We start from the raw sequence: 12,566 nt of genomic DNA, 5'->3' as shown, positions 1-12,566 counted from the left end.
TCAGTAGACTGGCATCTAACGCCACGATTTCAGTTTTCGTTTTACCTTATTTCTGACCCTTTCACGGCAGGGACATTCGGGGGCTGACACCGCTCCTCCTCGCACTCACGCACAGCCCAGGCCATCGGGGCTTGGTGGTGTAAATCCTCCTGGCCCAGCACTGCGAAGGGTACAAGCAGCAGGGCGTCAAGCCCTCTGGATCCTCTGTGTGCTCTGGCACTGTCACAAAGGGTGCTGCCCACGGGGCGAGCATTTCAAATCCTCTCTTCTTCCCCCTATTTCTTGTTTTCTACAAGCACCGAAACATTTGGGCTTTAGGGTGTCACTACAGATGGGGAGCAAGAAAGCCCGGCTACCTGCAGGCCGAGGCGGTTTCCTACCCAAGTGCCCTGCCTCGCTGGCACACGTCACCGAATTTCAGATCTGTGTCACGCTCCTCCTCGGCACGCCGCACGCGTTACCTGCCCGTGGCACTGCACCAAACGGCAATCAGCTGAAGGCTTGCTATTACCATTTCCAAGGCACAATCCCCCTAAATCCAGCTGTTTGTTTTATGCCTTTTCTTTAATTCCAGCTAGACGTTAACAAGAATTATTAGACTGCATTGCACTGCTTTGGGAACTCCAGCTACTGCTCCGCGAAGAGGAGACATTTATTATCCTGCGGTCAAGTACATGATAAGTATTTGTGTAACAAGATGTGACCTAGGTTTACCTCTCCTCCCCCCAGAAGTCAATTACAGGCTTCTGCTTTTCTCAAATCTCCTGTTCTCCTTGCAAAACAAGCAGGCAGTTTCATTTGCCAGAGGATTTTGGTCAAAACTATTGGAGGAGAACAAGTCTGAATCTCAGCAGAAGACACTGCAAAACAACAAACTGGAGAGAGAAAACAAAGCAGTTTGGTTTGTGTGACATGGGGAAGGGCATGCTGTAGGAAAGCCGGTAGGAAGAAAACACAAAATCAAGTAATTTAATGTAGAAGTGAAAAAGATGGCTAAATACAATGTCTGATAGCCACTAACCATGCTGGGAACGCTCTGCTTAGCAATAAACACTTCCAAATTTGATCCGAAGCTATCAGTGGGCAAAGCAAAGCTGTTAAATTCCTGCAGTGGACAGAAGGCTTATAGATTTTGGTTGATTAAACGTGGTTATGCTGCTATTTTTCCCCACTGTGACCCCAAACCTGCCAAATCTCCTCCTCGTTCGATCACAATCGAGGAGCTGACCCCATTGCGATTGCCCTGCCCCAAGGGCTGCCCCCCTCCCTCCCTGCCCTGCTCCATCCGACGCCTTTTCCCTCCTTCCCTTCTCCCATTTTGCAAGAATGAGGAGGAAGACGTTTTTCACGCTTTAACAGACACGCACATATGTGTTTAGCTCATGAGGCACGAAAAACATATAATTTAAATATATATCTTATATACATAGCCTGATCAGATGATGTAAACGTGGGGAGCCGAGGATGCTGCAAGCAGCAGGATGTAAAAGCCGATGACGAAAACAACAACAAAACCCCTGCAGTTTTGAAACGCGCAGCTATCTGCTCCTTTCCTTCCCCTCCAACCTTAAGCACATACTTTTATGTAAGAAAAAAGAATAATGCAGCAATTAGGCATGAGCTTCAGACGTGCAGGCAATCGTGCCTGCCTCCATCTGATGCTCCGAACCCAGTGCATCTGGAAAATGGTCGAAGTGGCACAACACGGACAAACACTTCGCATCACCTACGGCCACTCCACGTCCTCTGAACTTTGGCCACTCGTCTGCCTCTGGTAATCTTTGAGTTGCTGAGGAAGACGTAGCTGTACTACCAAAAATTCAGGCTCTAGTCCACGGCTCAGACCCTACAGCTCCAAATAACAACAATAAACAGCGATGCTGGTGTACCTCATGCGTTTTAGACCGGGTGTTCACACGCAAGAATAATTTTTCCCCCCTCGAATTGAAGCTCACAGCCAAACCTGCGGTCGCTAGGAGCGGGTACAGCGCCGGTAAGTACAATGCAGAGGTGCCCACACAGCTCAGCCCCTGAAGGAGCAGGATGCTGCATTAAAGCACTGCGGCTCCGCTCCACACGCTGCCAGGCGAGCCCAGCAGCCGAGCTGAACGAGATCGACCCCGGCCACGGTGGTGGCTGCCTTCGGAGCCGCTTCTCGAGGAGCATCAGCTCGTCCCAAAGCACAAACAAGTCGCTGCTGATCACTGCGGCCAGAAGAACTGAAAGTGCAAGTAAATGCGTGCGCTGCATGCCGCTGGATGGCATTTCTGAAGGTTACCACTGCTACACGGCGAGAGACAGGGCAAAAGTCTGAGCAGGTAAATGCAAACCTCCAGTCAGAAAAAAATGCAGGATGCTAACTGCAAGCAGGCATGCATGTCTCAGCTTCGATAACGCCAGCAAATCTGCAAGCGGCAACCTTTTAATTCTGCTGTATTTGATAGATTACAAATCCTCTCCTAAAAACTCCTGAAAGCAGCTTACAGCTCAGACAAATAACTATTTTGCAGTGGGTGACAAGAGACCTAGGAAAGGAAATGATGGAATAATAGCTCTGTAAGTAACACAGATTTCCTGAATACCAGAGACAGAAGAAATCTGCAACTGTGAATTTCTTTTAAAGGCAGCAAGCATCCTTCATGACAAAATAATTAAAAACCTTCAGGAGCAGTGTCTCAGCAAAGTCCTGCTTTCCTTCTAAGAAGACTTTCTTTTCAAAATGAACTGATGACTTCTCTATACCCCAAGATGAGACAAAGAATTCAACTAAAACCCCGAGCTGTCGGACTGCAGCAATGCAAACCCCAGAAGGGTTCGCCTGACTTGCAGCAGGGGAACAATTCGCTTCCCCCATGACCACAGCAAGACACAGTGCTCAGCCACGGCAGGCAGAGCAGAAAGGCTCATGAGCTTGTGGTTTTATCGAGGAGGGAGCCCCTCAGCTTTTGATTTCAGCTTGCATCTTCGGCACCCCACAACCCTTGAGGGCCCTGCGGGATCCCCAGTGGGGGAACGAGACCAGCGGCCAATTTGGAAAACAAGTCACGTGCGAGCCGAGTTCATTTTAGGCTATCCTAGAGGAACCAGCGTCCGCCGTGCCGTGGGGCCACGCAGGCCCAGCCGGGCACCGTCTTGAGACCGAAGCAGCCCTGGAAGAGCGAAGCAGAGCAGGCAGAGCACAGGGCTGGAGGAGTTCCCAGGCGGGGGCCGGCGCTGTCCCTGTAAGACAGCCTCCTGCACGTACACAGCCACTGCCGGAGCAGCAAACAAAGCTGCAGAGAGCCTGCGCACAGCAGCCCTCCACTAATGCCATCGCAGCACAGGTAGTGGCTGCGGGGAGGAAAACAACGGGCAAAACAAAAAAATTAAATAAACCGTGCGGTAACCACGATAAACCACGGCCAGGTCGTGCGGCTCGACGGCGGGGCACGGGGCTGCCCGGCTGGCTGGCTGAGCTGCCCGGCGGCGCTGCAGGAGCCCTGGAGGGGTCAAGTTCACCCCGACACCTCCTGCTCTGGCACCTGGAGGAGAAGTCCGGAGGCAAAGTCGGAGCACGGCGTTGGGTTTTGGGCCCCGCCACCCCAACGGGGGCCGCATCTGGGGACGGGCAAGGCGGCCGGGCAGGGCTTTGGAAATAAACACCGTGGGGGGCGGGGGGGGTGCTAGGGAAGAAAAAAGGGGGGTGCAAGGCAGGAGTGCCACACAGAGAGAGGCCTGGGCGGCGGCGCTGAGGGCCGCAGGAGAAGCCGGCGGCAGCGGGAGCGCGGCGAGGAGCTGGTGTACGCGTGGCAGTGTTTATACGGCGGATCAAAACAGAGCCAAGCCCAGCCAAGGGAAAAACATGGCGACTGCCGGGACAGGGGGGGGAGAGCCAGGCCAGGGGCTCGGCGTTACCTGCTGCTGGGGGCTCTCCTGGCCAGGGGGGCCGCCTTTGTTTTCTTGCGGGAGTAGTCACTGGCGAAGGGCAGCACGGAGGCATAGCCGTGTTCTGCTTCTGGGGACAAAGTCAGCGTTAGTGGCAGCGTACATAGATTTTTTTTTTTTCCTCCATGCATCTTTTTAATTCCCTTTGCCAGAACCTTAAAAGAACAATTTTTTTTTTCTATTTTTTTTTTTTTTTTTGGATTTGTTTGGGTGTTACTCTGGCGCCTCACGAAGAAGCGAGGTGAAAAATAAAGGCACCGAGGCGAAACAAACGAAACCCGAGTGCCCAAATCAGGGGGATTACCCTAATAAAAAGATAAAAATAAAAATAAACCCAGGCGGAGCATGCATCCAAAGGGGGGAAGGGGATGGGGGGGGGGGGGGGGGGGGGGCAAGCTGCGGTCCGATCGCTTCTCGACGCCCCCCCCAGTACCTCGGTCCCTCCGCTCCAAGTACTCGGCCGCCTCCAGGAGAATGAGCAGCGAGTTCAGCTCCATGGCTGGGTGCGCCGAGCCGAGCCCCTCACAGCCGCCGCCGCCGAGCCCCCTCAGAGCCCCTCTCAGCCGCCGCTGCCGCCGCCCCCCCCCCCCGCCCGCTCCGCGCCGAGCCCCACGCGCGGGGGACTCCCCGGTTATAAGGCACCCCGCGCAACCTACATTTGACACACCGCCGACGGGCAGCCCCCTCCGCCAATCCGCGCGCGTGCTGCCGACAAAGGGCGGGACCTGCCCCCTCCGCCGGGCCAATCGGAAGGCAGAGCTCTCCACTCCGCCCGCCCCCCCCCCCCCTTTTTCCTCTGGCTGGGGCAGGGAATGTTGACAGATCGCCGCGCGCGCCGCGATTGGCTGGCCGCTATAGTAACAATTTAGAAGCCGAAGCTTAGCAACAGCACGTGGTGGCCCGGCCCCCGCGCTCGCTGAGTGGCTGGCTCCGTGCATGTTAAGCAGCCAGCGGGCGCCGATTGGTCCGCGGGGCGGCATGCAAATGAGGGAGGGTGAGGGGACCAATGGGGCGTGGCGTGCGGCGGGGGGGGCGGGGAGGAAGGGCGTGGGCAGCCAATGGGCGGTGCGGGGGGAGGCGGGGCGTTGCTGTGAGGAAGAGACAAGGCAGGGAGGGGGCGGAGCCGGCGGCCGCCCCTCACGCGGGGCGAGAGCGCCTGACAAGGGGAAAACAAACCGGCGGAAAGAAGGAGGAGAAATGGGAAATAAAGTGAAATAAAATGAAATAAAACGAAATAAAGAGAAATAAAATGAAATAAAATGATGTGAAATGAAGTGAAATTAAATAAAATGAAGTAAAATTAGGTGAAATTAAGCGGAAAAGCTGAGGCGGGGGAGCCCGGCTGCTGCTGACGGGAGCCGCCGCCGCCGCCATCGCCCCGCCGGGCCCGGCCGCCCCACGAGGTTCCACGGGTGCGGGACGATCGCTCCCCTCCGGGCGGAAGGGGCCGGGCGGCCGCCGCCGCTCCCCGCCCAGCCCCGCTGAGGAGCCGCCAGGCCCGCCCCGGGGCCGCGCTGCGCGTGCGCGGGGCCGTGTGGTGATGGGGGGCTGTCATGGAGGGGTGTCACAGAATCGGCAATTTTGGGAAAAAACGCCGAGATCATGTGGTCCAACCATCCCTACCACCACTGTCACCACTAAACCGTGTCCCTAAGCACCACGTCCAACCTTTCGTTGAACGCCCCCAGGGACGGTGACTCCACCACCTCCCTGGGCAACCTGTCCCAATGCCCAGCCACTCTTTCTGAGGAGAAATTTCTCCTGATTTTCAACCTAATTCTGTCTGATGTTCCAAGCAGATCGCAATCCTGCTGCTCATTATGAGAGGGTATAATACCAAATAATGTCAGTGTATGGGTAGAATTAAGGAAAAGCCTCAGAGTGGAGAGTACAGAAATAACCGAACTGGAATGAAAAAAGTGGTACAAATTGGATGGCAGAGATCTGTGCAAAAAAAAAAAGAGCCCGGCACATATATCCATGACCCCTTACGGCACGCAGGCAAGAGGAAAACAGCAGCACTGCAAAAATACGCAGAGTTAAAAGAATTACTAAACCGTACACAATAGAAAACCTAACCTGCAGAAAAAAAAAAAAAAAGGAACAGTGAAAAGCTCCCAGAAATGCAGTCAGAATTACTGCCAGCTTTCCAGCCCCTGCCAGCATGTTCAGCTGCCTTTTGTCATCTGCGAACACAGAAGCCATCTACCAGAATAGTCTGGCTCCTAGCGTAGGCTACGCTGAACAGGAAGGAGCTCAGCACCTTTCCTGTCCACACCAGCCTATTTGCGCTGTTAACTTCGCATTCTTATCTCAGATAGCTGCTGCACAGCTGTTGCCTGAAAATGTTGGTTTTAACATGAGCAAGAAGTTTTAAAATAGATAAATTTTAAGCTGTGCCGTGAATGCGCATTGGTACGTCTTCGGGCCAAAAGCGCTGGAAGCCTGTAATGGGTCCTCCTGCCGAAGAGCACTTAGGCACACAAGTGGTCCCATGGATTTTAATTGAACTGTTTGAATGAGAGCTGTTCAGCATATAGCAGGGATGCAGAATATTTTCTTCTGTGTTTATTCCTTGGCAAAAGACATCAATTCCTACGTGTTCGGCTACAGTTTCCTTTTAAGAGGAGACTAGTGATTCAGATTTAAAATAAGGGTTATGCTTTACCTTTATTTTTTTTTTCTTTACTAGTCTGTATCTTGTTGCCTCAGATATGCAAATGTAAGTAGCTGGTAAATGTTGCAGATCACATTTTACTGCCATTTGGTCCAGGCCTCCGGGATGAGACAAAATACAAGGCTGTAAGGAAAGCATTGTGGTGTAATTTTAAAGAATTTTACACCTGCTTGGAAAAAGCGTGACTCCATGAATTACATGACAAAAGAGAATTTGGTGTATAGATTGCAGCAGTAAAAAAAATAATAATAATAAAAATTGCTCCAAGATTTTTTACTTGCTACCTAAACTGTTGAAATTGTGCTGCATGTCGATGAGACAGAAAGGTCTTCACTGCACCCATCAAAATTCATGGTAGTTTTGCTGTTGATTCATCTGGAAGTAGATTTAGAAACTATTTCACGTTGCTTTCTGCTGTGAAATAACATGAAACCGTATGTGTACAGGTCTGTGTCGTCCACGCAAGAAAGAAAGTTCCCTTTGCCTGACCACATGCATAGGGCATGTAGTAAAGAAAATGCAAAGATACACAGATATCCTCTCTCTCTGCTCGCTGCGGCTGCTGGGACACACTCCCCTGCCTCCCTAAGGGTCAGAAACCCAGCACATCCAACCTCTCCTGGGTTGAAAACCATCAGACTCAACAGAATTGCACTTTCCGCTTTTAAATGTGAAGTATTTGGTTTTGAAAAACAGTTGTTTTAAGATGATCCAGCACAATTTGACATTGATATGTCCATTTTCCAGGTCCCTTCCCTGTACAGCCAGAGCGCTTCGGGAAGAGAGAGGCCACTGAAGCCAGCTGGACTATGTGCACGAGCAAGTGTCACGCAATGTTAAGGGCTACAAAATAACCTCCAGCCAGTCACGAAAATAGCAGATTTCTGTTCGTGGTGTCTCTCAGCCTGAGTTATAAACTACTTGAGCAGTGAGGGTGTGTGTAACCACACACAGACATACACAGACACACACACAGCCCCTGCAGATGAAACCCGGAGTAAATCCACATGCACTTAGGTAAGACAGTGTATGGATTGGCTCATACCAAACAAATGCTGTACACTGCGTGCAGACTGTACAAATGCACACTTCTGCCTGTAGTTGCATCAAAGGAGCTTTCAGTACAGCATGCAACAATGTGTTAGAGAACATAAAGCAAGTGTCCCCAGATTATTTCCTAGAGTGAGTTCAACTGAGCTCTGATCAGGAGCCACCATTCAAACTTCCAAAACACCTAGAGTGAATCTGTCTGGGTCTGGTTTTATTTGTGCCCATGAATCAGGACTACAGGACTGGCTTCAGTGAGGTCAGCATGGAGGCATAAGTGTAAGGCGGATATGAAAGATCAACTGAATTCCTTTAAGAACCAAAGTACAAGCTCTAAAATATACATAAGGTTTTGCAGATTTGCATCTCTAAATACCTTTTTTTTTTTTTTTTTCCCCATTTCTACAAGAAAGCAGCAGGAACAGCTGAGTGCTAAAGTAACAGCTGGACTGCAGTGATAAAGGGTAGCTGTCGCTTCATGGTGATGTTTTAAAAACTTCATATTTAGAAACAGAAGGGAGAGCCATCAGTAGCCACACCCCACAACCTGCACTGTTTGTGGTTTGTGCGCAGCCTGCACTTCATGATTGGAGTGAGAGTATTTACATTTCTAGATGATACAACGCCTTTCTTTTCCAAAATCTGTCATTTGCCCTGTGGTGTGACACGACACGTGAGCAGAGCTCTGGAGCTGAGAATCCATACTTTGAGAAAGTTCCTTCGATCACCATTCACTGTGTACTCCCATAAAGAAATAATTTGTCCTTGCACGCTTTTCAGATTTGGCTCATTGCAGCTACTGCATATTTCTTTCTTTCATCTTGTTCAGTTCCCTACTGTACCTTATCACTATGTCCAAAACCCTGGCCTCCTTTGCTGTGCCTTGCAGTCCATCCCCCTGCTTCCTTGGGTGTTGCAAGGCTCAGTTAAGTAGCAAAGAACTCCAGTTGTCTTCCCACACAGGAGGGGACCTGCAGTCGGAGCTGGCACTGGCAAGTTTCATCTTCCTGTCTCAGCATCTCGCATCCCATTTAATTTCTCGCTCACCTGTGATTCAGATCATGAACTCTGTTTTCTAGATGCACAAACCAAAACACCTGTAAGGTGAATAGCAACAAGTTCCAGAAGTGGTACTTTTGGCAGTGCCTGAGCCCATTTGAGATGCTTTGTCTAAAGAAGGGCCAAAGGTCACTCTCCAGCCCTGATCCCAAACAGCAGGTAGTCATTGCAGCCTCTTGGCCCTGCCTGTCCTCTGGGCTGCTGCTGGTGCATGTGCGGCTTTTAGTCACAGGCTTTATTTATGTGTGGTTTGCTTTCAGTTCAGGGTGTTGGTGTTTTTGTTTTTGTTTTAAAGTTCAAAATGCTTGAAGATGTACTGCAGCAAATCGGAGAGAGCCTAAAACTTTTCAGAGCCTAAAACCGAGGTTATGTGACATGATGCTATGTGGGATGCTGAGGGTAATGAGCTTCTGCTACAGATTTGAAGGGCTGTAGCGTGGAGGGACTCAAGTCTGTGCAGTCTCATCTGTTGTGCCTGCCCAGATTGGTGCCTGGCCTGCGACACCCCTCGAGCTGCACCCAGGCACGGGCTTGGAGAGAACCTGGTCTGAGGACCGTGACAAGAAGCGGGCAGTATGGATAACGTGGGGCCCTAGGGACCTGGGTCGCCCCCAGGTATTCAGGCAGGTGGGCTCCGTACGTGATGCCCACCAGCCCAGCCTCCTGCCTGCTATTGTTCAGTTGCTTCCTGCACTGTTTGAGGCACTGGCTTTTCAGAAGTGGTTAAATTTGTCACGTTTCTGTTTGGGATTTAGCTAGGGTTGATGGAATGCTGTGGAACAGACATGCCTGAAAGTCAAATCTGAAAAAAATAGTACTTCAAACTGAATACCGGTCCGTTTTAACATTCATTCCTTGTCAATTGCAGCATTATGAAAGACAACATTTGTGTCTTGGCGTCCTTGAGAGTTTGGCTGAAGGGACCTTGAATGCTCCCTCTGCCAGCACTCCTCGAGCAGCGAGCTGCTTGGAGCGGCGAGACGTGCGGTACCCTGCCTCCAGCCCCCAGGGCCACTTCTGTGATGAGGCATGAAATTATTCCTAACTGATTGAAGCGAGGCATAGATTGAAAAGCTTGAGAGGCACTGATTTATGCCATCATCTGGCTCCGCATCAACTCTATTTTACCTGAGCCGTGCTTGATAATTTGGGATAGCACCTTCCTAAAAAATCTTCCCTGATGCTGCCGCTCTCAAAGCGCTTTATGAAAGGCAGCGGTATCACTGCTTTCATTTTAAAAGACAAAAAAGAAACGGAGACATAGGCAAACCAACTCAGTGTCACTGAGCCAGGGGAGGAGCTGGGGATAGGAGCGGGTATCCCAGTTCCCAGTGCAGCGTGTTGGGCTTTACGTTACACTCCAAAGGAAGGATTTATTACATGATTTTGGTTCTGAATCCCAGACATGTCCTGGCTTTATTCCCTGGTGTAGGAAGGGGACCTTGAGCACATTTGTATCACATTAAGCTTCCACAAAATATATAGCCTAATGCAGTGCAAAGAGGCTTTGAAGAAACCGTGACTCAGACCCACTTTGCATTAGAGTGTTTGGGGGGGAGGTGGGCATGGGCATCTGCCTAAAGTCGCTGCTGGAAGGAGCTGATGAATTAAACATTTCTTCTTTAACAGAAAATTTGCAGTCGGGCCTTCCTGTTAGGTTACTTTGGTATAAGCACCTCGTATAGCAGTAAAAGCATATTCTAGCTCACTGCCATGGTCTTGTAAGCTGTCTCGGTGCCTAGTACCACTGTTGCAGTCCAGGACAGAGAAACAGAGCAGGGTCATGTACACACTAGCAAATGGAGATAAAACCAGTCTGGCTTTGGCAAATGGTCCATTTTACAAGGAGAGGGAGGCAACTGCAGGCTTTATAAATAAAATCAGTTACTGGTAGCGCAGCCTCAATGGCATCTGTCCTGTGAACATAAAAAAATAACATTTTCTTACCTAAGGTACATGCTTCCTGGGATCTGTGAAGTGAATCATGTCTACTGAATTTCCAGGAAGAATCTCTAACAAATTTGTATCACTGTTCAGTCTGAAAGTACGGAAGAACGAGCTCATTTGTCCTGTGGAGACCGACAGAGCTGTTAGCTGCCATTATTTTCTAAGATATCTATTACAAATGAGGAACCAAGAGAGGGAAAAGATGGAAAGCTAGATTTACAAATTTGAGCATGGAAGTCTCTTACCCGGATGCCTGGGCATCCAAGATCAACCACATCATAAGCTGGGGAAATCAGATTTTTAAATGAAAAGGAAATTAGAGGTGGACTCCTAATGTCTTTTCATACAGCCATTCTTCAGGAGCCAAGCTATGTGCATACATATATGGGAGAACAGCCTTTTGCTCATTGAAGGACAGATATCTATAACATATTTAAAGGCCTACAGCAAGTATTTAAGGAAATGTTTAAGTTTTATTCCCAGCAGGGAAAAACCAACACCTAATACAGCTGAAGGAAATCTAGAATCGACTTAGTGGTGTTACCCACGAGAGGATCTGGGTGAGTCTGGAAGAGCGTAGGTATATCACCTACTGTGCCACAGTGACAACGCTGTGCGTTTCTGCAGCGTGTCCAGCACTTCAGACTGCTTAGCCAAGCTTTGCCAGTTCAGGCCCTTAATAGATATTAGTAATTAGGTAAGTAAAATGCTGTTCAGCTGAATAAGAGAGGAATCACAATCGATCCCAAACCTTGTACTGCTAGTACAGTTGGGCCGGTATTACTGCGGTAGAGATAAGAGAGCTAGTGCATCGATACATGCGTTCAAGAGAAGATCAAAACAGCCCAGGTGGTAAATAACCTGGACAATTGCCTGCAGCACCTAAAATTAGCAGCATAAAAACTTGGCAGGTGAACAGTCAGCAGATGCTGTCTTATCTCTCTATTTGCTTTGGAAGTTTGAGTCCGACCCAAAACACGTTGAAATCAATTTGTATCCTCTCCTCTATTTCGATGGGCTGTGCACCAGGCTCTAATCCGTTGTGGGCCTAATTAAATGATTTTCTTCATTGGAAGCTAATTACCCCTATGGAGGAATGAAACTGAATGCTAAACGAGCACTCTGTAGGAACTGTATCTGTAATGTATGGTCTAGAATAAAAAATTACACTCTGGATTTTGCACTCTCTTACGTAGTCTCTTACTCCACATAAAGCAGGTACAATTTCCACTCTCTTTTATTGGGATAAGTACGGAAACTGAGCGAAGAGTCAGATAAAATGACTGTAACAAGCTCCCTTTCTCATGTGAAAAAAAAAAAAAAAAAGAAAAAAACAATAAACTAATGCAAGCAGGAAATCATCAGCTTTCAGCATCCGAGAGAGGAAGAAGCTCTGCACAGAGATTGCAGCAAGGAGGTCAGGTACCAGCAAAGCGCTGTGACCGTGGGGCAGCAAGGCACCAGGCTGGGTCACCTGGGGAGCCTTTGGGATCTTCAGCACATGAGGGAATTTTGGCAGTGTTTGCTGGGACGGGCACGTTCGCTGCAGCCCTGGGCAGGAGATGGAGCTCCCGGTCTCCAGAGACCTCCTGGACCACTCTTGCCTGTGGCAGGATGGAGTTTTGCACCAGTCCGGGGTAAAAATGCAAGGGATAGGACTAGGGAAAATTCAGTCCCGTCACCTTGTGTTGACAGAGTGTTTGCTCTTCTCGAGCAAATGGCAAAACAGGTAAAGTGGAAATGGGAAATCTGCAGCAATTAATTAGATATTGGGAAATCAATCACACTAATGGGTTTGTAAGTGTTGGCAGACTCTAACCATCGCTGTCTGGATGGAAGCGATTTAGTGAACGCTTTTTTCAGGGATTGTGGGTGGGAGGCCGTGTAGGTCTGGCCAACCATGATAGTATGT

At 49.6% G+C, this 12,566-nt stretch overlaps 1 protein-coding gene across 3 annotated transcripts in view; it reads right to left on the bottom strand.

Moving 5' to 3' along the window:
- The window catches only part of MXD4 (MAX dimerization protein 4), a 44,500-nt gene extending 39,963 nt beyond the window's left edge, over positions 1-4,537 (bottom strand). For 2 of the 3 annotated variants that reach the window (XM_040556358.1, XM_040556356.1), the window contains exons 1-2: positions 4,358-4,537; positions 3,895-3,994 (exon numbers count right to left, since the gene is read on the bottom strand). In XM_040556358.1, coding sequence (XP_040412292.1) covers positions 3,895-3,994; positions 4,358-4,421 — 164 coding nt within the window. In that variant the 5' untranslated portion in view covers positions 4,422-4,537. The remainder of the gene's footprint in view (positions 1-3,894; positions 3,995-4,357) is intronic. The other variant, XM_040556357.1, reaches the window with a different exon arrangement.
- Between the last annotated feature and the right edge of the window lie 8,029 nt (positions 4,538-12,566).

The sequence above is a fragment of the Cygnus olor genome, chromosome 4 (assembly GCF_009769625.2).
Source record: "Cygnus olor isolate bCygOlo1 chromosome 4, bCygOlo1.pri.v2, whole genome shotgun sequence".
Taxonomy (NCBI): domain Eukaryota; kingdom Metazoa; phylum Chordata; class Aves; order Anseriformes; family Anatidae; genus Cygnus; species Cygnus olor.
Note: the sequence above shows the minus strand (reverse complement) of the source record. Positions and strands in the feature narration are given on the sequence as shown.